The 21,841-nt window shown below is 47.3% G+C and overlaps 2 protein-coding genes across 4 annotated transcripts; one reads left to right on the top strand and one right to left on the bottom strand.

The window, feature by feature from the left end:
- The first annotated feature begins 670 nt into the window (after positions 1 to 670).
- Positions 671 to 6,871, top strand: HVCN1 (hydrogen voltage gated channel 1). Of its 2 annotated transcripts, none has more exons than XM_005491535.4 (6): positions 671 to 782; positions 2,173 to 2,402; positions 2,862 to 2,966; positions 3,213 to 3,444; positions 5,640 to 5,752; positions 6,042 to 6,871. In XM_005491535.4, the coding sequence occupies exons 2-6, from the start codon at positions 2,208 to 2,210 to the stop codon at positions 6,105 to 6,107; spliced, it is 711 nt and encodes a 236-aa protein (XP_005491592.2). In that variant the 5' UTR covers positions 671 to 782; positions 2,173 to 2,207; the 3' UTR covers positions 6,108 to 6,871. The 2 variants fall into 2 exon arrangements, with proteins under 2 accessions (XP_005491592.2, XP_074410253.1); XM_074554152.1 differs by lacking the exon at positions 671 to 782 and adding an exon at positions 807 to 955.
- A 719-nt stretch (positions 6,872 to 7,590) lies between these two features.
- Positions 7,591 to 20,828, bottom strand: TCTN1 (tectonic family member 1). 2 transcript variants are annotated; one of them, XM_074554148.1, is made up of 14 exons: positions 20,712 to 20,828; positions 18,017 to 18,137; positions 15,994 to 16,124; positions 15,462 to 15,628; positions 14,950 to 15,037; positions 13,997 to 14,106; positions 11,435 to 11,455; positions 10,904 to 11,029; positions 10,242 to 10,367; positions 9,825 to 9,907; positions 9,339 to 9,479; positions 8,887 to 9,043; positions 8,071 to 8,196; positions 7,591 to 7,735 (listed from the first exon to the last, which is right to left on the bottom strand). In XM_074554148.1, coding segments are annotated over exons 2-14 (1,422 nt in total). In that variant the 5' UTR covers positions 18,019 to 18,137; positions 20,712 to 20,828; the 3' UTR covers position 7,591. The 2 variants fall into 2 exon arrangements, with proteins under 2 accessions (XP_074410249.1, XP_074410248.1); XM_074554147.1 differs by lacking the exon at positions 20,712 to 20,828 and adding an exon at positions 19,694 to 19,894.
- Positions 20,829 to 21,841: the final 1,013 nt, after the last annotated feature.

Raw genomic sequence — 21,841 nt, 5'->3', positions numbered from 1 at the left:
TTCCCCATCGCCCTGGGAAGGAGAACAGGGATGTGTCCTTTGGGATGAGGTGCTAGGAAAAATTTCAGTTGCAGGAAAAGATTTAAACACTCTCTAGAAAGAAATCCTTTCAAAGAAAGAAATACCTTTGGGTTTTAGAATTGAAGAACTGGAGAGATGTTTATTCCTTGGAGAAAATTAGGAATATTTCCAGTTTGTCCCAGCAGAGGTGCCATAGAGATGGGTCCCAAGTGCTTTTCACAGCTGAATTTTTTTGAGAACTTCCCAAAAGTTGTGTTTGGGAGATTGAGGGGAACGCTAAACATGAAGAGGCTGTGACAAAACACAAGCTTATAAAAGGAGGCAGATTAATCCAGGCCTGATTCCTGGATCTTACAGCCCACATTGATCCCTGGACCTCCACCGACTCCATGGGACTAATCTGTGTCCGTGCTCAGCAGCTCTCTCTGGGATCGGCAGAGTTACAATTTAAATTCGCGACTCTCCTGGATCTTTGCTCGTTGTTTCCTGTGATGGAGAAAAAAGTTTAAAAACAATAGGAAAAAAAAGTTTCAACTCCATCCGGCCTGTCCTGTTTCGGAGGGACGGAGTGCGGGCAGCCTGGAGAGAAAAGGCTGCGGAAATGGAAATGGGAAATGTCGGGGCTGGAAGGGGGCCTGGCTCGGGGACCCGCCGGGGCGAGGTGGGGAGGAGGCGGCGGGGCCGCCCCCGGCGGGGGGAGGCGGAGCCGGGCCGGGGGAGGCCCCGCGGCGGCGGCGGCGGGCGCAGCCGGGACGCGCACGGTACCGGGGACCGGGGGGAGCGGGGGCGGCCGGGAGGCTCCCGGGGCTCGGCGCGGTGGGTGCGGGCTGGGGAGGTGACAGCGGGACCCTCCCGGGGCTGCCACGTCCTTCTCCTCAGGGTCCCGCCGCGGCCCCGGGCTCCGTCTGTGCTGGGCGACGCCGTGGCCGCTCCGGTCAGTGCTGGGTCCGGGGGAGGTTGGGAAGCCCCGGGGTCCTGGATGCTCCGTCCGCTGGCGGCTCCGGGCCCCGCGGCAGCCCCGAGGCCGTCCCGCACGGGGCAGGGGAGTCCGCGCCCGGGGCCGCTCCCCGCGGGCTCCGAACGAAGGTGCTGCCCCTGTGACGGCACCGTGGGACCGGCTCCCTCCTCCCGGCAGGTGATGGGCGGCCGGAGCTGGGAGCGGAGCCCACCGGGGGCCGAGGAGAAGGGGAGCAGCCCGGGGACACGGGCGGACCTGTGGTGGCACCGGGGACCAAGGGAGGCTGGTGCTGAGCTCCCGGCGGCTCTGGCAGGGATGGGTACCCGCAGAGCGGGATGGGGACGTGCTGGCGGCAGGAGCAGATCTCGAAGGGTTTGTGGGCCAAGGCTGCAGGGCTGCCCAAAGAGGAAGGGAGGCTGGCGGGGTTGTGATAAGAACACGAGAGCCTCTGCTGCAGCCAGCCACGCAGCCCATCTGGAGGCCACTGCTCTTCCAGCCAACTCAGAGTTTCACTCATACGGTTTTCATTGCCGGAGTGTGGCCTTCATCAGGAGTTTGGTTTGATGGTTCTGCCCCTCGCTGGGTACCCACAGGGATGGACTGAAGCTGGGATGCCCAAGGGTGAGGTCAGCTCTGGACTGAGGAGATGTTGAGGGCATGTCCCCCACCTGCCAGGTTGGAATGTGGGCATCACCTGCTTAATTTGCCTGCAAAGGCTGAGATGACAGGGTGTCATTGGTGTTAATGGAGGGAAATTATGGCTGTTCCTCATCTTGGCAGTGTGGCTGGCGGATGAGGATGCTGGGGTCAGCTTGACCAACAGCTTCCCTAGATCAGTGTTAGAAACAAGGGCAGCTGCCCCCACCTCCATCACGAGGTGCCAGATAAGGGCTGGAGCTTCTTGCTCCTGTAATCAATGCTTTGTTTGGAGAAGTTTGGAAATACCTTGTGAGGAAGTTCCTGGTTGTAGAGCAGCACAGCGGGGCGCAAACAGAACTGGGAAGGCAGCAGGGGCTGCTCGTGGTGCTGGGGGAGGTGATGCAAAACCAGCGGTATCACCATGAAGCAACTTCCCGTCAGCCAGCTGTGTCGGAATGTCACGCTCTTATCACCCTCACTGGGTGAAAAAAGCAAGATTTGGCATCCTTGGCCAGCTCCAAACGGGGAGGTGACACTCTGCTCTTGTCCCTCAGACGGTGGCAGGGTGATGCCAGCTTGATCCAGAGCCATGGCCAAGTACCTGAAGCACTTCACGGTGGTGGGCGATGACCCCGTGCAATGGAGCAACGACTATCGGAAATGGGAGGAGGAGGAGGAGACTGGGGAGAAGCAGCCAGATGGAGAGATCAAGCTGGAGCCCCCCAGGAGAAACATCTCCTTCCAGTACATGATGAAAAAGGTCTTCAGCTCTCACAGGTTTCAGGTGAGGCAGAACAACCCCAGGCTGAGGGCACTTGTGACAGCAGAGCTGCTGTGGGACCGAGCTCAGGGAGAGCACTGAGGTCATGAACCCCACAGTGCAAAGAGCAGCAGCTGCTGCTGAGCTGAGCTGTCCTGTCAGAACAGAGCAGCTCTGCTGCAGGTGCAGACGTCCCCTGAGAGGAGACAAGCCCCAGTGCACAATCACCACAGCTCTGGCACGTGCTTGCTCCCCAAGCCCCCCACGCCAAGCAGGGTCTGGTGGGGAGCCAGGTGGTTCAAAGTGGAATAACTCACCATTTGGGGCAGCAGGAGTGGGAGCAATGGAAAGCTCCATGAAACACAACCAGTCAAATCAGGGCTGTGGGCACTGGGGTGTGTTTGTCTGAAGGGCTACATTGGCTCCTCTTGCTCCTCTATCTGTGCTGGTGTGGGATTCATGTTGGTTCTTCTCCTCCAACAGATTGGGGTTGTCTGCTTGGTGATCCTGGATGCCTTGTTGGTTCTTGGGGAATTGCTTATGGATTTGGAAATCATCCTTCCGGACAGATATAATATAACCCCAAAGGTAAAATGTGGGGAAGTGTCAACATGAACAGCAGTTCCCTCCCTTTGGTGTCCCTCCTGAATAGGCTGGGCAAGGCAGGGCCTGGACTTCCAGCCTTGCTGAGCCGGTGGTTGTGGAAGAAAAGTCCTGAGCCCTCTCCCTGTAGAGCCAAACCAGAGGAGCCCTCAAGCAGCAGAGGCTCTCCAGCCTGCTCTGCCTCTGTGCACTCTGCAGGGCTTCCTGCCCTAAACTTGTGCTCTTTTCCAGGTTTTCCACTACCTCTCCCTGTCCATTTTAACCATTTTCCTGGTTGAGGTGGGGTTTAAAATCTTTGTCTACCGCCGGGAGTTCTTCCACCACAAGTTCGAGGTGCTGGATGCGATCGTTGTCGTCGTGTCCTTCATCCTGGACATCGTCCTCATCTTCCGCGAGCACGAGTTCGAGGCCGTGGGGCTCCTGATCCTGCTGCGCCTCTGGAGGGTGGCCCGGATCATCAACGGTGGGTGCAGGGCTGGGCTGTGCTTGCCAAACTTCCCGGAATCACCTGGGCTTTGTTCCTTCCTCAAACCCAACCCCAGGGGTTCTGCTCTCCCAGCATACTCAGAGTTCTGTCTCTGTGGAACTTTAATCAGAATGCAATTTCTTTGGAGCAGTGACAACCTGCTGCTTGTGTTGGTATGATGCCTCAGGCGCATGGCAGCCAGGCAGGTTCCCCCTAAAAAACCCCATAATCTGTTCCTGCACCCCTCTCCTGCAAAGGGATGGCTCATGTTCTGAATTTCCACTGTAGGATCCTTCTGGCAGGGGAGCCCCTGTCTTCCTGAATTTGCTGCATTAAAACAGCAGAGTAGGTTTTAATGCTCTGTTCTGCCGTGACTCCATTATCCCCTCCAGGGATGCTGCAGGGAATGTCCTGATCTTACTCTAGATCTTTCTTGCTTGAATTCAAAGGGCTTGCCATAAAAAGAGAAATAGAAAATGTCCCCAAATCAGGCTTAAGTGACTTCACTGCTGTAACTGTTGCAAGTAGATGTAAATTTGGATATAGCCGAAACAAGCATAGCTGCAAATTCCTTCTTGAGGAAGGAATTTTGGGATTCCAAAGAATATTGCAATGAATGATTTCAGATTCCTGCGTAAAACCTCAGCTCAAGCTCTGTCCTGTGTCACTTTTGGTGGGTGCTCCATATTTGAGACAGCTGGGATCAGAAGAGGGGATTGCTGGGGCTGTGCCCATTGTCCTCAGCCCCTTTCAATGGAGAGGGTGCCTGGCTGGGTGCCAGAGAGAAGAGAGATGTGAGAGCAGCTTGTGGCTTTCCTTAGTTCAGAGTGAAAGTCAGAGAGAAACCGGATTTGTGTGGGGCTGTGGGAACCACGGCAGCCTCACAGCACAGCAGAAAGCCAGGACTGCAATTATGGGTAAATCCCCTCATCCTTGGGTGCTCCAGGCTCCCTGCCAAGCTTTCTGCAATGTCCACCTGCTTGCAGCAAGAAGGGACAAAGGGAATCTGCCCCACGCTGGGGTGTTGGGTGTCAGTGCCTGGGCACGGTTCCTGTCGATGTTATCAATGCAAATGAGCAGCAGCGCTGCTTTGTCCTGGGAGAACTGAACCCCCAGAGCCCAAAGGGTGCCTGGAGCTCTGGAATCAGCCATGACCCAGGGGGGCTGTGCCTGGAGCTCTGGAATCAGCCATGAGCCAGGGGAGCTGTGCCTGGAGCTCTGGAATCAGCCATGACCCAGGGGAGCTGTGCCTGGAGCTCTGGAATCAGCCATGACCCAGGGGGGCTGTGCCTGGAGCTCTGGAATCAGCCATGACCCAGGGGAGCTGTGCCTGGAGCTCTGGAATCAGCCATGACCCAGGGGAGCTGTGCCTGGAGCTCTGGAATCAGCCATGACCCAGGGGAGCTGTGCCTGGAGCTCTGGAATCAGCCATGACCCAGGGGAGCTGTGCCTGGAGCTCTGGAATCAGCCATGACCCAGGGGAGCTGTGCCTGGAGCTCTGGAATCAGCCATGACCCAGGGGAGCTGTGCCTGGAGCTCTGGAATCAGCCATGACCCAGGGGGGCTGTGGCGGGAGGGAGAACGTGATGTTCTTCAAGCTCTCATCGAGCTGCTTTGTTTTATCTTTGTGGGAAGAAACTGCCTTCAGTGTGGGGGCTGAGTTGACATGGGATCACCAAATGGTGCTTATAGAGAAGTGACACCTCTGCCATGAGGAGACACTGCCTGCTCTCACTGCAGCTGAGCAAGGTGAAGCCACAGCCCTGTGGACCTGAGGATGTGCCAGGTCCTGTTGTGCCAGGCTGGAGTGATCGGCCCAGGGGCTGGAGGCGCCCTGTGGCCCAGGCCTTGCTCTGCTGTCACACCTAAAACTGCTAAAGCACAGCAGAGCTGCACCCCAGGGCTCTGCCAAGGGAGCAAATTCAGGGATTGAGTGACAGTCAGAGTGATTAATTCAGCTCTGAGGCCGGGCTGCCTCTCCCCAGCAGAGTATCGGTATCTGAATCCCTCCGGTGGCTGATTTAAAACCCTTCCTCATTAAGGAAAGCACTTGGGAAGGGTGGCTGAAGACGACAGAAGCTGAGCTGGAGAGGAACACGTTTAACTCCTTGAGCACAGAGCCTGTGTGCTGTGAGCTCCTGCTGGTGGCTGTTGTACAATGTAAAGCAAATCCCCTGTGAATTGTTCCACAGGAATCATTTTATCCGTCAAGACCCGCTCGGAGCAACAAGTGTCCAAGTTAAAGCAAGCAAACCTGAAACTTGCCACGAGGGTGGAACAACTGGAGCACAGCTGTTTGGAGAAGGTAAAAAAAACACTTTTAATTTGGGTTTACCTGCTAATGGTGATCCTTGTGCAAGGTTGGCACTGCTGGCTTGGTTTCCTCATGGGAAAGTGTGGGGTGAGCTGGGCTGAAGCAGCACAGCCCTGCCCGTGCCTCCCTGGGCTGCTCCTCCTCACAGGAATGATGTCCCTACCTCTGTCCTACTTCTTCTGGCCAGGCTGTGCTGTTTTTCTGCAGCAAGAGATACATTAGAGCAGTGGGAAGATCCCTGGGAACCTGGGAAGTTTGATTTGAATTTTGCCTCCTACAGGAGCAAGAAATCGAGAGGCTGAATAACATACTGAAACAACATGGACTCCTCAGCCAGCAAAAATAAGAGGCCAGTTTTCCAAGGTGGGAATTCTGCTTGAAGATTGCAGTGTTGGAATCTGCCAGCTTGACCTGAAAGGTTTTTCTGTCTCTTTGCTTCCTCTTGTATTGTGTTTTCTATAAACATTTTCTATTTGACCCCGCTTTGATCAGACCTTGGGATGGCAAAAATGCTTCTACTGGAAAATTAATCACACACAGTCCCTGTAAACAGCAATTTTTTTTTCCATTCTTGTACAGTTGTACAGTCAAAACTGAAAAATAATTTAATAAAGACACATCTTTACAAGCTATACATCCAGAAAAGTACCACTTATTTTAAATAATTTCTCTCTTTTTCTGTGATAACATTCTTTATTTGCAGCAAACTTGCAGTACCAATGGTAACAACCCTGACTGAAAAGGTAATTTCTTCTCCACCAGCTGCCTGCTCATCATCAATACATCTCTTTGCCAACCATTCTTTTCACACTGTTGGTAGTTTCCTCATTTCTGTTGCTGCTTGTGCCACTTTGTTATTTATATAACATTCATTTCAGAAACACCAACACACCACTCCTTTCCCTGACAAAGAAATCAGCCCCAAAATAGAGGCAAACGTGTGCCATCTTACGTCAAACAATGCCTTGTTCCAGCAGCAGATCCAGAAATGCAGCTCTGATTCTGCATTTCCTCATCTCCTCTTCCCTTTTCACTCCTGTTCCCTCACAGCCCATGGGGCTGCAAAGTTCTTTGTTCCCACAGCTCATAAATCCATGGATCAAAAGAGCTGTAATGTGTAAGAACAGATGTAGGTGAGTGCACTCCAGAAAAGCCATAAAAAAGCAAATTCTAAAGGGCCAGGCTGGTGTTTGAATTTTTTCAGGTACCACAGTGTCCCTGTGGAGAGGCTGTTTGAGAGCTGAGGAGTGAGGTTTAAGAAGTGGGAATTCTGAGAGATGGTGACTGCAGCAGGTGCCTCCCATGGATTTCAGCCCCACTCAGCTGGAGGGGTCATTAAACCACAACTCAACTGTTCAGGTTTTTAAAAAAAAGGTAATTAATTAGTGGTGTGGGAAAAATAGCCAGAAATATGTGGCTTATTCATCTCTGCAAGGAGATAAAGCAGAGGCCTTATCTAATAGCACATGATGAGTTTAATTAGCAATTTAGCTCTGTTGTTGTGGGATAATGAACTTGCTTTCCCTGTGCTCTTCCCTTCCCCTCCTGGCTCTGCTGGCCGGGCTGGGGCTGGGCCAGAGCCACCAGCAAGTTCAAACTGCAACCTTTGTCCTCTCTGCACAGTTACAGTTGGGTACTTTCCACTTCATGGGGGTTTCTTCACTCTAAACCTTCTGAGAGCCCTCACAAGGTCTCACCCTTCCTCTCTTGGCCAAATTTAGCCCAGCATCTACAACTTTGAAAAAAATGATGGCCCATCATAGTCACAGGATAAACAATGGACTAAAAATAAGATAAAGCAGAAATTGGGGTTTTTTATGCATACTTACCTTAGACAAAGGGATAGAAAAAGTCAAAGGGTAACTTGATGTTAATGGTGGGCCAAGCTTTGTAGCTTGGCTCTGCAGGTGAAGAAATGTCAGTGAAAACCACAGAACTTGTTACAGGAATAATCCTTTCTCTTCCTGAGGGAAGCTGCAATGAAAATACAAACAGGACTTAGCTTCAGTTTTGTATTTGTTCAATCATGCATTTGGTCTGGGTTATATTTGCTAAAAAGGCATTTTTTTTCTTTTCTATGTAGTTCCATGTTTCTTTCCATAAATGCTATATAGATTTTTATTGAAGTGTGTTTTGGCAAGGAGCCCACAGCTGTGTTTGAGCTGGAAGAGAACTGCTGGGTGTAAATACATTCTAATGTGAAGTGCTGCCTTTAGATAATGAGATTATCTGGCTCATTGTCACACAGCTGATACCCAAGGAAAACAAGCCACTTGTTTTATCTTAAATCCTGTAATTTAATTACATACCTGCTTCAGTGTGCTGCTAGTGATTGTGGCTGTAACATTCACTATCCTGGCTTGGGGATTGACCAGGGATCCATATTTAGTCCACTTTATTTCTATTCCCAGTGACACAGGTATTTGGCATGAGCTCTGCAAAGTGTGAGAAATCATCTCATTGTCTGCCCTGTGCAGAAACCATCACAGTAATGAATCATTCAAGTTGTTAAAAGGGTAGAATGTCCCCACAAAGCTCACTGAGGAGGTTACCAGAGCAGATGGACCCTGCACTGTTGCTGGGCAGGACAAAAACCCTGAACTCTGCCAGGGCAGAATTTTGAAGGCTACAATGTTAAATATTTTTAGGCATGTCTCCTTGAACTCCCACACTTCTGGTTACAGAAACCATTCACTCTTTTTGCAGAAGCATGCAAGAGACCATCCACAATCCTATACTGTGATATTGTGCTTATCTCTCTCTTACCCTGGCCTGGATTAGGAGGGGAAACCCTGATTCTGTTCCTTCCCTCTGTCACCTCTGGTTCTTCATCCTTAGAAGAACAACATTCCAACCTGTGTTTAAACAACTCATTTTCTACCCAATACATTGCCCTGATCCATAGCTGAGGTGCCTGGATACCAGCTTGATGAAATATAACTTCTAGAGCAAGAATGAAACCCTCTGTGAATATTCCATGAGTTTCTTCCAGCTTGTTTCTGCATTCCCAGCCCCATTTTCTCCTCCAGCTGGTTCCTGCATTTTTAGGGTGTGAAGCTGAGCTGCTGCTGCAGCACAGGCACGGATCTCGTGAGGGTGGAGGGGTGGGAGTGGTTGAACTTCACCTGTTCTGAGATGTGGAGCTGAGTTATTGGCACCCAGTCAAGCACATCCTGGGCTTGAGAATTCCCAAATGAGGCCACGAACTCAGGAAAGCTTTGGCCCTTCAGCACATCAAGGAGAGTCTGAGCCAAAGGCTGGCATTTCATAGCTGCTGTAATTCTTCCAGAAAACAAAAAAAAAAAAGATGAGTTAGAGCAAAATCCATTGGTTTGGCACAGTCATCATTTCTCCTTGCTCTCTGCTCTGTTCAAGCCTTCTGGCTACAGTTGCTAATGTACACAATCTTTCCAAGAGAAAGACCATTGTTAATTAAATGACATTTTTTATAATTAAATACTCCATTCTCAATATTCCTCTAGCTGTATAAATGGCCCAGGACCTGAACAGAGCCTAAGGGAAAGGGTTGTCAGAGGGTTAAAAGCATTAAATAAAAAAAAAATTAATAATTTCTTACCGTAACTTACAGCCTGATATCATGTTATAACCAAATAATACTGGGGCTCTGGCTCCCTGTGCTGCCAGGCAGTCCTGGGTGGATGTGCTGTGCAGAATGGTGAGCTGGCTGTGTTTGTTACTACTCTGAATGATGCCAGATGTAACACACAGTTAAGGGAAATTAAATGCTTGATGGATATCAGGACAAAAAAAGAATTCTTAATCATATCCTTAAAATATAGCTGCAAATGCTATAATGGCTCCAGATTCCTCTCCCAGTGTGAAAAAGCACCAGGGTGTGCAATGGAGGCTTAAATGTACCTCAGTACAGTCCCAGGAGATTGCAGTCAGGACTGAGTCATTCCCTCCTCAAACACAGCCAGAAAAGCACATTTTTATTTTTGGCAGAGAACAGATGTATTTCATAGATGTCCGTGCTAGAAAGGGTTTGTGAGGCTGGACCAGAGCAAGGGAAGCAAACAGAAATGCAGCAGGGGAAGGATATCCTTGAGGCTGGAATCCTGCTCTGACAGGCAGCCCAACAACATAACCAGGATTGCCACTCAGAGGAACTGGCTGTGTGTTCTCCTGCAATGCAAACACAGCATTAGTTCTTATCCTGCACTTGAATGCTTGGAAAACACAGAAATATTTCAGTTATTTTAGGATTATGACCTGCCTTGAATGATGAGGACAAAACTGTAAGTGAGGCTTTGCTTTCTCTGTTACAGTCACAAGCTGGGGCCCAAAAATGTGCCAGATTTTGGAGGCCTCCATTGCCCAGCTCTGAAATGCTGCCTCATCTGGGCAGCCAGGGCAAGTCCTGCTTTACCTTGCTGCTAACAATTGTTCTGATTCAACTTTAATAAGTTTTGTAATTAAATGTCTTTTACCAAGTCACCCATGACATCTCCACAGTTACCTGAGTGAAGCTGATTTCGAAGCTCTGCTCTATTGAAAGTGCTTCTCTGCTAATTGCCCCCAAGACAAAAGCTGCAGCTGCTTCTATTATTTCTCCTGTGTCTGTGTGGGTAATGTGATAATTCACCTGAAAATTAAACATTTTAGATATTAATTTGAATAAATACATAAGAGAAACTAGAAAAAAAATTTAACCATGCAAGTATTTTCTTTCTTCTTTGCTTAAGAAACTCAGCTCCAGGGTGGGGATGGATTTTATCCTGTAGAAGCTGGAGCCTCTTCACAACTGACTTCTTGATAAACCTAAGCACAGACATATCTTTAAAATTAAAAGATGATGTGCAGCATCTCTGTCATTAGTGCCCCTGAAATAATTTTCTCCCAAGCATAAAGTAAATTCCAAACTCATGTCATTGCCTGTTTTGCCCCATACACAGAAGTAGCACCAGGATTTCAGCCTGGCTCCATGTTATATTGCACAGTTATTATTTTGTTGCAAAACGCTCCCTTTTACCCAAAATCAGTGTTTCTCCCATGACATTTACTCAGGAGATGTCACAAAAACGGAAGCTGCAAGGCCTCCTGACAGCTTTGCAGTTTGGGGATCAGAAGTGATTTGATGTTTTCCATCAGCTCTGAGGAGGAAGAGGCTGCCAGACCTACCCCAAGCACTGCATTGATGCACAGCCCATCCAAAACCATGGGGAGCCTCAGGGCTTCACTGCTGCTCAGTAAAGTCCTCATTCCATTCACAGACTGGACAACTATGGACTGGACAGTGATATTCACCTGAAAAACAGACCCATGTCAGCTCTGAACACTGGTATAATTAATTTTGGCTTTTTCTGTGTTATTATATTTGTGACCTTTCCGGGTTCTGTTCCACAGCAACAGCATGCAGTAATTCTCTGAACAACTGCTGTGTTACAAGTGCTGCTGAAGCTCAACCAAATAAATAAATAAATAAATAAGATATTTTCTTGAAAATAGGGAGTTTTATATGAAAGGAATGTATCAGGCTTGAATGTTTGCAGGCAGCATTTTATCTTGGAGTTGCTAAGCATCATTCCTGATAGCAAATGATGTAATTTTTTAAATGTAAAGATTTGATCAATCAGTGAAAAATTCCCACTGACCTTAACTTAATAAGAATTTTGCCCACAGCTCTTCCAAGTAATTTAGAAGGATACTTACCATCTGACTTGATTTGGGCACCTGAGGGAGAATAAAAGGACAAATTAAAGCAGTAGCAAAGATCTGACCTATTGCACGTAGCAGCCAAGTAAAGCAGGTAAGGCTTTGTCTATTTAACTCCCTCTCATAGCAGTAACTTTTATGTTATGGAGTTAATTGGATATAAAGCAGAGTACCCAGGAAGTGTGAAAAGAACTGCCACAATCCACTCCCCTCCTTCTTCTGACTTTTAGAATTATTCAGAGACCACCAGTTTAGGAAACCTGCCAGGCTGTGCTTCCCAAATGAAGAGCTTTTGTTGTCCTGTCCAGTTTCATGGTCTCCAAACCAATACAAGAGAAGCAAGTATCTCTCTTGTTATACAGTTGCCCCACTGGAAAATATCCACCAAAAATATTTCATGGAAGGGCAGAAATGTCAGACCAAGGTCATCAATCAGGTAAAAATACTCCCATGGAGCAGAATTCTGTCAAAGGTTTTACTTTTCTGACTTTCCAATGACTGTTTGAGTCACATCTTTGGGAAGGGACCAAGGATTGGACTCTGATCATAAAGAAATTCAGCAGAATTGTGACGGGATACTGAGAGCAGTGACTCATTCCTGTCCCAGCAGGGAACACATTGCTGGGAGCTGCAGAGCTGAAGGTGCTGCAGGTACAGTTTGTCACCCATTCATCATCCCAAGGTACAGCCCAGCCATCAGAATGAGCTGGCTAATAAAAATCTCTGTAAAGATTACACTCATCCTTCAGGGAACAGTGCTGGGAGTGAGCACCACTCCTGAAGCTCTGTTTGTCACGGCTGGGGTGATGGATGGTGTCTCTGGAGGTCGCTCAGCTCTGCAGCCACGCTGCGGCCTCAGCAGGGAGGCAGCAAAGGCAGGGCCAGCTCATTGCTGCGGCAGCTCCTCACTCACTGAGCAGGGTGTGTGTGAAGCTCCAGGGTGAGGATCCAGCTGGGACATCCCAGGAATCCCCAGCGCTCCCTGGATCTGCTGGTCAGGGCACAGGGCAGAGTTTATCTGCAGCAGTTCCCAAAAGGGTTCTCACCGCAGCTGCCCGTGCAGCAGGGAGGGTGGGATCCTGGGATGGGCTGTTCTGTCCCAGTGCTCCCAGTAAGGCTCCCCTCGTTACTGGTTTGCCGTTTCTATGCCGGCAGCTCCACCTGCTGGCACTGGGAGGGCTCCTGCTCTGCCCTGTGGCCACCCTGTCCCCAGTGCCATTGCTTTCCTGTTGTCACATCCACCTCCCCTTCCCACAGAGCATCTCCAGCAGCTTCTCAGCCCTCCCCAGTTCCTGCAGCTGATCCCTCCCGGCACCCAGCGTGCTCTGGGCAGAGTCTGGCCCTTCCCAAGCTCAGCCACTGCCTTGGCAAGCAGCACAGGGATAAGGGGTTATGGATTTTCCAGTCAGGAAAGAGAATTCATCTTTAACTCAAACCCACTCAGCTGCTGGAGCCCAGCCTGAGCCACTCTTGCTCTTTTCTGGTCCTGCAGCCAACAAGAATTAATTTGGGGAGGACATGGAGACACCCAAAGCCCTTCTGAGGCAGGGTTTTCTCCTCTTCTTCCACAGCAGGAGGATCAAAAGCCAACATTTGGGAGCAATCCCTGGCTGATTTCAGTGAGATCCTCAATGATCCCATCTGTGAGGGTGTGAAGTGCTTTGTTGGGCTTTCCTTGCCTTTGGGAGCTTTGCAATCTGTGAGCAGCCTGGAAGGGGTCTTTAAGCAGTTACTCACAGCTAATTAAATGAATTAAAATAATTACATAAATTAAAATAATTTTAATGGTGAAGAGGTTGCTGTTTCTTCACAACCTTCAGCTGCTGGAAGGAGCCATCAGGTTAAGGTATGATGCATTTTAGTTTCATTTTTTCATGAGTGATTTCTTTGTCTTCCTGAATATCCTTACAGGGGATTTACTTGTACAGAAGGCATCATCCCCCAGCTCAGAAAGGGATGAAAAAGAAGGCAAAGCTTTGAAAAATAACCCCAGACTGGGTTTTAGCAGGCAGGATCCAAAGAAACCTTCTGTCAGTCATGTTGCTTGGGAACACAAAGAAAGCTGTGTCAGCCCCCACTATCAAAAACTGAGGCTTGCAGGAAAGGGGCAGATGCACAGGATAAAACCTGACAGGTTCTTCTTTCAGTGCAAAGTTTTAGCAACTCTAAAACTCAGATTTCTTAGAATTATGTGTTCTGATAAATGGGCTTCTTGGAAAAGCCTGAGCATGCACAGGAACAAGAAACTGCACTAGCTCAGTGCCACGACCTTGGCTCTCCAAAACTATTATTTTTTATTTTATCTTTGAGTATATTATTTATATTTTGCTAAGTAGAGAACAGTAAATGCTTCTGTTACCAAAGCTTGAAGTAAAAACATTCCCAAAGGCTTTCTGTATAAAATCTGCTGTACAGGGTGACATTTCTTCCCAACCCACAATTTAAAAATCCAAATAAAACACAATATCCCTCAGCAAACAGAAGTTACTTCATTCTGCAGATGTAAAAGAGATAAAATATGAGTATTTCAGCTATATAGCTGTTTCAAATCATACTTACTGCCAAAATGCTGGAGTTGATATAAAACAACATGCTAAGTGCTTGAATGCTGTCACATTTTTCCACACTTACTGATCTAATGCATTTTGTGGCTTGGTTTACTAAAAACCCTGGAAAAAAAAAGTCATCAAGTGTTACTGGAGGAAGTGAAAGAGCAATTATGAAAAGCAAAATGAAAAACAATACAAGCACCAGCAAAATTGAAAGTGTCATCTCTGTTGCAGATAAGTTTTTATGTGAGCTTTGAAGAATGAAACTTTTTATAGTCTCAAAAAAAATGCTATGAGAAAAATTATTATTTCTTAACAAGTAGAAAAAGCTTTATGAAAATTAAGTAATTTTTGAATCTCTTAATACGACATTTTTTTTCTTTCACAAGAGACTTCAGTCCTGTAATCACCACCCTGACTGTTATGAGACCACATTTAATGGTGGCAGTGGGCTTTGGGAAATGCAGGTGTGGGTTTGGTTGGGGGGTTTTTTTCACCTCCACCTCAGCAGATTTTCAGGAAATTGTGTGAAAGTTTAAAATGCAGAGCTCAGCCTGTAAATCTGACTTGTGAGAGGAACCCTGGGCACAGGGAAGGTGCCAAGGCTGCCCAGCAGGGCTGGCTTGGTGCAAACCCCTCCTCCCTCAGGGTGTCACCCTTGTGCTCTTTGGTTAAACCAATTTTGCCAAACAGGACGTTTTCCTGTTGGATAAACAACCCTTTAACAAGATTTTCAGGGATTTCAATCTCAATTTGAATGTTTAATAGAGATACAATACAATTTCTATTCTATGTCTTAAAAAAACAAAAAAAAAACCCAGAGAAACAGGAGTGATTTAAAAATCATCTGGTTATGAATTGTTAGCTGAATTCTCCATGGGGAGTGTGCCAGCTTTCTGACTGACTAATCTAAGAGCAGAATAATAAAAAGCAAAAATTTGGGATTCAAGTGCATTTTCCAACCTGCAGGATTTGCATCAGAGCACCAAGAAGAGACAACAGGACTTGGCAGCCTCAGAAATGCATCCTCTGTCTGGACAGGAACCCCATACTGCCAAAGAAAATCCACAGTCAGGACACAGGTGTGGGTCAGCCCATTTTTATTGACAACAAACATGAATAAAATCAGTACTCATTTCCCCAGGATCTCTCAGCAATGCTCTGTGCAGCAATTTTTTCAGTCACTGCTACAGCTTTATGCTGAAAATAGCAGAAAAAAAAGAGCAGGAAAAAAAAATTCCTTATTTTTCAAAGACCTTAAAAATCTAGTTCACTTTTTAAGTAACTAAACACAAAACATTAAATTTCTTATTTTACATTTCTATATTTAAAGACCAATATAAATTTTGCTTCTTCCAGCAGAACTGCATTATTTAAAAGCAGATGCAAACAATGCTGATTTCTTCTTTCTGGAATAATTTAATACTAATTGCACCAGATATAATTTCCCTCCTATTGAATCAGAGAGAATTTACCTCATATCTGGAAGTTTCATTTGCCTCAGGGGGATTTTGAGCATCTGTATCCAAATTCCAGCTGTCAGGCTCAGCACTGAAAGTTGCACCTCCAAATTTGTCAAGCAACTCATCAAAATTCTCTGCAGTTGGGATTTCAGGGGATTTGAAGTACAGGGCTTGTTCATCTGATAAAATATTTAAAGAAGGAGATAATTAAAGGAAAAAAATATACAGAAACAATACTTAGTAACAATGAGACAATTTTAAGCATTATTTATTTAGGATGCTAAATTATTTACAAAAAAAAACCCCAAACTATTTTGTTTTCTCCAACAGAGAAGACCAAGGGTACCAGATGTTTAATTTCATGTTTTCACAAGTGAAAGGATCACAACATAAGGACTGTGAGCAGACAGAATTACCACTTTCCTGAGGGGTTTAATAAAATAAAAATAGTTTTAGATTTAGTGTTTTTTCTGGTACCTAAAGAGCTTACAAAAAAAAAAAACAAAACACCACAATGCTTAATATTGCCAACAACTCTACTTACAGTTTGTAGCATGAATGCAGAAAATACTGGGATTGACTTGGTCAATTATTTTAAATATCCTTTCTGGTGGATTTGCTTCAACATCAAGAGAATACACAGCAGCTTTCTGACTACACAGCTGGCTGTCACCCCTGCAAAGACACAAAATAAATTAATAATCCACTAGAAGTTAGTGTTGACCAGGTTTTAAAGTTCTTTTAAACTACTGAGGCAGCACCAGAAAAATTTAAAAAGCATGAAATGACTGAATTTAATATAATTTGTAGAACAACTGTGCATCCTTAGAAGGTTCCTGTTGTTTTATACTCTGTGCTTAATAATAAATAATAGAGAATTCTCCCACATGTTTTATTCAGCAGAGGAAACTGAGCAGCCACATGAAGGAAGGTAAGAAAAGGACTGGGGGAGGGAAAGCCAGGGACAGCATGAGAGAAAATGTCAAATTGGGTGGGATCCAGATGGCTGAGACCCCAAAAATGCAGGGCTGCACCACAGGACACACACAGCTCAGCAGCACTTCCATTCCTACAACCCAAGGGAGATGCCAGAGCAGGAAAACAGGTCAGTTTGATGGATGTTGGAATAATATTCAATGTGAGCAGGGAATGGGAAGAATTCCTGCTTGAGATGATGTGAAAGAAAGAGCAGAGTGAGGAAGAGGAGGTGAAATAACCCAGCCTGTCTTGGAGGAGTGTTTAAGTGCCATGGGCTCATCAGGAGCTGCAGGAGAATGTGAGGCTGTGCCAGTTCAGAGCCTGGCAGCTCTGCTGTGCCCCACACGCCACAAAGAGCAGCTGATGATCCCTCTCAAACTGGTTTTTAGCAGCACACAGCAGCTGAGGACAGGCCCTGGAGAAGTGAAATGACTTTCAGAGATTTTGAAGCCTGGAGTTAAGCTTTTCTATGAGGTGAGTCATTGTTAATAGGATCCCATCATAAATCAAACCCAACAGGATCCTACCATAAATCAAACCCTTCTGTTTCAGAGATCTCACGGCCTCTGCCTTGGGATCAGCCAAAATAACACAAATATGCAAATGTAGATAAACTCTGATGTAAATAATGAGAGCCACAACACCTGCAGACACTGAAAATCCCCTGGCTTTTCATGCAAAATAAATGTGTTACACAAAAGAATTTGGGCAAAGGAACACAATTTCATTTGAGGCATTTCTAGCTGACAAAGGCAGCACAGTCATCTGAGGCAATTAAAGTGTCACTCAGGAGGGTGTTGATTAGACCTTTCTGATCCATATAAATATCTATAAATGGGGAGCAGGAGTCTTTTGTGTGCCAGAACAATAAGAAACCACAGTCTGGCATGACTGCTAATTCAAATTCCAAAGCACCAAGAATAAACCCAGTGCTCAGATTGGCATAATTTATACAGAAGGTGGGTTGAAAAAGCTGCACTTATTGTTCTGAGAAGTCACCAAGAGATTTTTTTTTGCACATTATTATTTTGAAGTGAGTGTTCTTAACTCCTCTTACAGAAGATGAAGTTGGGGTGAAGGTGTTTTCAGATTAAATAGCAAAGAAACAACTCTTGGCTTTACTTTTTTGGTATAATGTTACATTTTATTGTTTGTGAAGTGGCAGTGGAGGAACAGGTTGTAAAATTAGGGTCAGAAAAATGCTCACACTATTCCAACAAGCTCTGAACTGATTAAATGTGTAGCTGATATCATAAATGCAATCAAAGAGGCCACTGATAAATTTACTGATAAAAACTGGTGATCTGCAGAGCAGTGGCCAGATTGGTCCTTTGGGATCAGCTTTCTTAACTCCCAGACATTGCATTGATCAAAGTCTAAAGATTCATCATTCTTACCCCCAAAAAAGCAGCAAAACCTAAATCCCCACAGGGAGGAGCACAGGGAAACAGGAGGAGAGAGGGAGAGAACTGGGTGGGAGCTGGATTTGTGCTCTGCCTGGGGGAAGGACAGCAGGGAACTGCTCAGAGGAGAGGACAGGCAGCAAGTGGAGAAGGATTTTGTGCTTTTCTGGTCATTTCTGCACTCACATGACCACGGGGATGGAGCACGTGGTGAAGAGGCTGAAGTCCTCGGCGCTGCAGTCGGGGTCACAGCAGCAGTTGGTGTCGCACTGTGCCACCAGCAGGTCGCACACACAGAGCCTGGCAACTGCAGCAGAGAGGGAAACGAGAGCTGCAGAAGGGACACTCCACACTTGGCACCTCGCCCTGGCTTTGATTGTGGTCAGAAGTCCTCTCCAAATTCATGTTTTCTTGTATAAATCATCTTTTCTGCTGCTGAGCAGATTTATTTGGAACACGTGGACAAAACCAAGCCATGCTAAAAACAGTTCCCTGAGAAACAAAACCCAACAGGGATTTTGGAGGTGTGAAAATCTGCTCAGCCTTGCAGAGAAAAAAAAATAAGAGGTACAAACAAGGTGTGTTTATCTGCTTGTTTCAGCTTATTGGGAAGAAAAATAAAACATTTTGAAGGAGCAGAGATGTTTACAAGTTTTGAGGATGGCTCAGGGTCCAGGACTACATTTCCCTTATGTGCCAAAACAACCATAATTGACTTCTTTGAAACTGTTTTTTCTGTCTGTTTTTAGACACTGTGAAATGTTGTAATCACAGAGTAATTGCTAATAATTCTGTAAACTGGCTCAGTAACATACACTTGGTAAATTCTTCAAACTCTCTGAGGTCTTCAGGTTTATAAAGTCAAAGAACAGATATTATTCTACTGAACTGTTTTTGAGAGGTGCTGTTCTATAATTAATCTAGACTTAAGAATAGCACAGAATGAGGAAAATTAAGGCCACTGTTTTATAAGAAAGACATTCAAAGAACATTTCCATAACTAATTCCTTTATTTCACTTTGCTGCCTGATTCCCTGTGGCCCCATGGATGCTCTCTGACCACCTGAACAGCATCCAGGTATTTCCTGGAATCTCTGGAGTTCTGACTGTTCTCTTGGCTGAGCTTAGCCCTGGATCCTTAGCTCACCCTGTAAACAGAGAAGTTTAAACATGGATTATTAGATTGCAAGGTTATGTCTGTGAGATTAGGGATTTAAATCCCTTTTCCCTAAGGAGGCAGCACTGGGGTGGCTTTCCCGTGGCAAGTAACCCATGGAAAACTCAGCTGAGGGCAACACTAGCAGGATATAAAACTGACATAAAAGTGTAGCAAATTATATAGCGGGAAACACCTTCTGAGAACACAGTAACCAAACTTTGGGAGCTCTGCTTTTATGACAATGTATCCACAGCGCTTGGGGCACAGCGTGCACCCAGCCCGGGCTGTGCTGGAGCTCCGCAAGGACACCCAGGGCCCTCCTGTGCCAGCTCAGAGCAGGGCTGGGTGGGCAGCAGTCCCTGCCCTCCACCCCAGGGACCCTCAGGGCTGTGGGGTGCCCTGCTCTGGGCGTCCGTGCCAGGATCAGCGTGCCCAGGGACCCTCAGGGCTGTGGGATGCCCTGCTCTGGGTGTCCATGCCCGGGGCCCGGGGCCTGCTCGGGGCTGGCTGAGCCCTCCTGAGGAGGCTCCGAGCGGCCTCGGCTACAGCTGCCCGAGCAGAGAGCCCCAGAGAGATCCCCGCCAGCCCCGGGCGGCCGCAATGCGAAGGTGAGGCCAAGGACCGAACGCCCGAGGGAGGTCTCGAGTGGGGCTCCCTCAGCCGGGGAGCGCCGCCGGTGTCCGCAGCGCACGGAGGGCACCCACCGTCCGTGACCGGGGCCGGCGCGCTGCGGACCCGCGCCTGTGCGGTATCGGCCGGCTCTTCCGCCCGGAGCGGCGGCGGCGGCGGAAGGAAGAGGAGGAGGATGAGGACGAAGAAAGCCCAGAGGGGCGGCGGCGCCGCCATGGCGGCCGCCCTTAGCAACGGCGCGTTGCCAGGGCGCGCGGGGCATGACGGGAAGGGCGAGTTCCGCTCTCTTCTCGCGAGACTTGGCGGGTGGAGGGGAAGGGCCGCGCCCGGAACATGGCGGCCAAAGGGAGGGCACAGCCCCGGGTATCTGCGGCTCTTTCAGCCACCCTCGGGCTCCTTCATCGCCCCCCAGCGCGGGGAGCCCCGGGGAGAGGCCCCGCGCAGGGTTCTGGCTGGATATGGTGGTGCCAGGCGGCCGCTTGTGCCACCCAGCGCCCTCAGGACCATCCCGGCGGTGGTGAGGGGTTGGTGTCCCCTCAGAACCACGGGAACGGTTCAGGTGTTGTGGGCCAAGTGTAACCCACAAAGGTGGTTTGAGAAAAACTCCTGGAAAGCCACGCATTTAAAAAAAAAATAGGGAAATAGCCCAAAATCAGTAAAAAGGGGCTGATGACATTGCACAGGGGAAAACAATTTAATACATTCTTCTTGCATCAGGAATTACTTGGCAAAGCTGATGGTGCACAGGGGACCAGACTCCAAGATGAAAAGCAAGCCTTGCTGAAATGTGAAAGCACAGATTGCACCCTGGATGAATGTGGGCAGGAGCTGGATGAATAAAGAGGTATTAATTCTTACTGCATCTACCATTGAAATGGAATAGAAGTGGGCAACTGTTCAAAAGCAAAGTAGGAGGGAATTAATCTTGGTTTTCTCGTGACCTTTTTTTTTAAGGGCTTCACTCACAGCAACAGTTCACCTAAATCCACTTAAAATACTTGCTGTAATAGGAAAAACCCCACCTTTGTCATGCAGAGAAAGGCAAGACATCTAAGAAAAAACATTTGAAAAACTCCCCACCACAAAACTCACCCTGGTATTGGACTTCTGAAACAGGTTCCAAAGAGCAACTCCAAGTGTGTAGGATAAGATCAGGACATCAATACACAATGCTTGTTCTCCATCAGAGAGATTTAATTTATCCTGTCAACATGAGCTAATTAATAATTAAAAAGGGCTCTGTGATCCTTATGTGGGAGGTCCTATAAAATGAAAATTCAAGCAATTTGAGAGGCAGTAGATTCCTGTTTATTCAGAAACATGCTCAGGGATTTACTCTATGATTATTTCAATTACAGTTTCAGCAGCAAGATTCTGATGTGCATTTATGCATTATGAAAGCTGTGACTGCCCCATCCCTGGAAGTGTCCAAGGCCAGGCTGGAGCAACCTGGGATGGTGGAAAGTGTTCCTTCCCATGGCAGGGATGGAATGAGATGATCTTTGAGGTCCCTTCCAAACCATTCTGTGATTCCTGTTGGTGATTTCTGACTCCTCACATGGGAAGCCTCATGGGGTCCTTCTCACATTAGTTTTCTTTTTAATCCAACTGTGCTGTCTTGAACTTCATCTTTCCAGGGCTAACACGAGGTTTGCCCTATGACAGATCACTTTACAAGTCCAAGTGGACAGGCATTTGGAATTAAGAGTCCAAACAAAGTCAAACCAGGCTGAAATAAACTGCATTTTGGTCTAGCACAAGATTAGCCCTTAAATAAATAAATAGTGATGAGCTGGGGCAGCCTGTACAGCAGATGGCATTACAGGTAACATTTATCACACTCCAGTCTCAGGGCTCACACACTGGGGAGGGAGGATTGATGTCAGCTCCCACTGAATCAGTTTTAAAACAAGCTGGAAACCTGCTTGTGCCTTCAGCAGCTGATTAATTTGTGCAGCACTTCTGCTTTGCACTCCCCAGTGCATTTATTGGTGTGGACAAGCCTAGCAGGAAGAGTTCATTTTGTTTTTGCAGCTTAAGTGAGCTGATGTAAATAGATCTTGGACTTTGAGGTGGGAAGATTCCACCCAGCTGCAGTAACCAGGGGGATGCCCTTTGGTCCAGTTTTGGTGCCAAATTTGTGCATTGGGGAATTTTAAACAAATATCACTTGGCAGGGTATCGACTCTCAGGGTACAAGAATAACACTGAGGAAGGCAGCA

Source organism: Zonotrichia albicollis, chromosome 18 (assembly GCF_047830755.1).
Source record: "Zonotrichia albicollis isolate bZonAlb1 chromosome 18, bZonAlb1.hap1, whole genome shotgun sequence".
Taxonomy (NCBI): domain Eukaryota; kingdom Metazoa; phylum Chordata; class Aves; order Passeriformes; family Passerellidae; genus Zonotrichia; species Zonotrichia albicollis.
The sequence above is the reverse complement of the archived record's forward strand: the minus strand, read 5'-3'. Positions and strand labels throughout refer to the sequence as shown.

Coding starts and splice junctions, on each gene's coding strand:
- HVCN1 (XM_005491535.4), top strand. CDS start 2,208: ATGGCCAAGTACCTGAAGCACTTCACGGTGGTGGGCGATGACCCCGTG. Junction 2,403..2,861: donor TCAGCTCTCACAGGTTTCAG/GTGAGGCAGAAC, acceptor CTCCTCCAACAG/ATTGGGGTTGTCTGCTTGGT. Junction 5,753..6,041: donor AGCACAGCTGTTTGGAGAAG/GTAAAAAAAACA, acceptor TGCCTCCTACAG/GAGCAAGAAATCGAGAGGCT.
- TCTN1 (XM_074554147.1), bottom strand. CDS start 19,835: ATGGCGGCGCCGCCGCCCCTCTGGGCTTTCTTCGTCCTCATCCTCCTC. Junction 11,456..13,996: donor TCAACTCCAGCATTTTGGCA/GTAAGTATGATT, acceptor ATTCTCCCTCAG/GTGCCCAAATCAAGTCAGAT. Junction 8,197..8,886: donor AGCTCCACATCTCAGAACAG/GTGAAGTTCAAC, acceptor CACACTTTGCAG/AGCTCATGCCAAATACCTGT.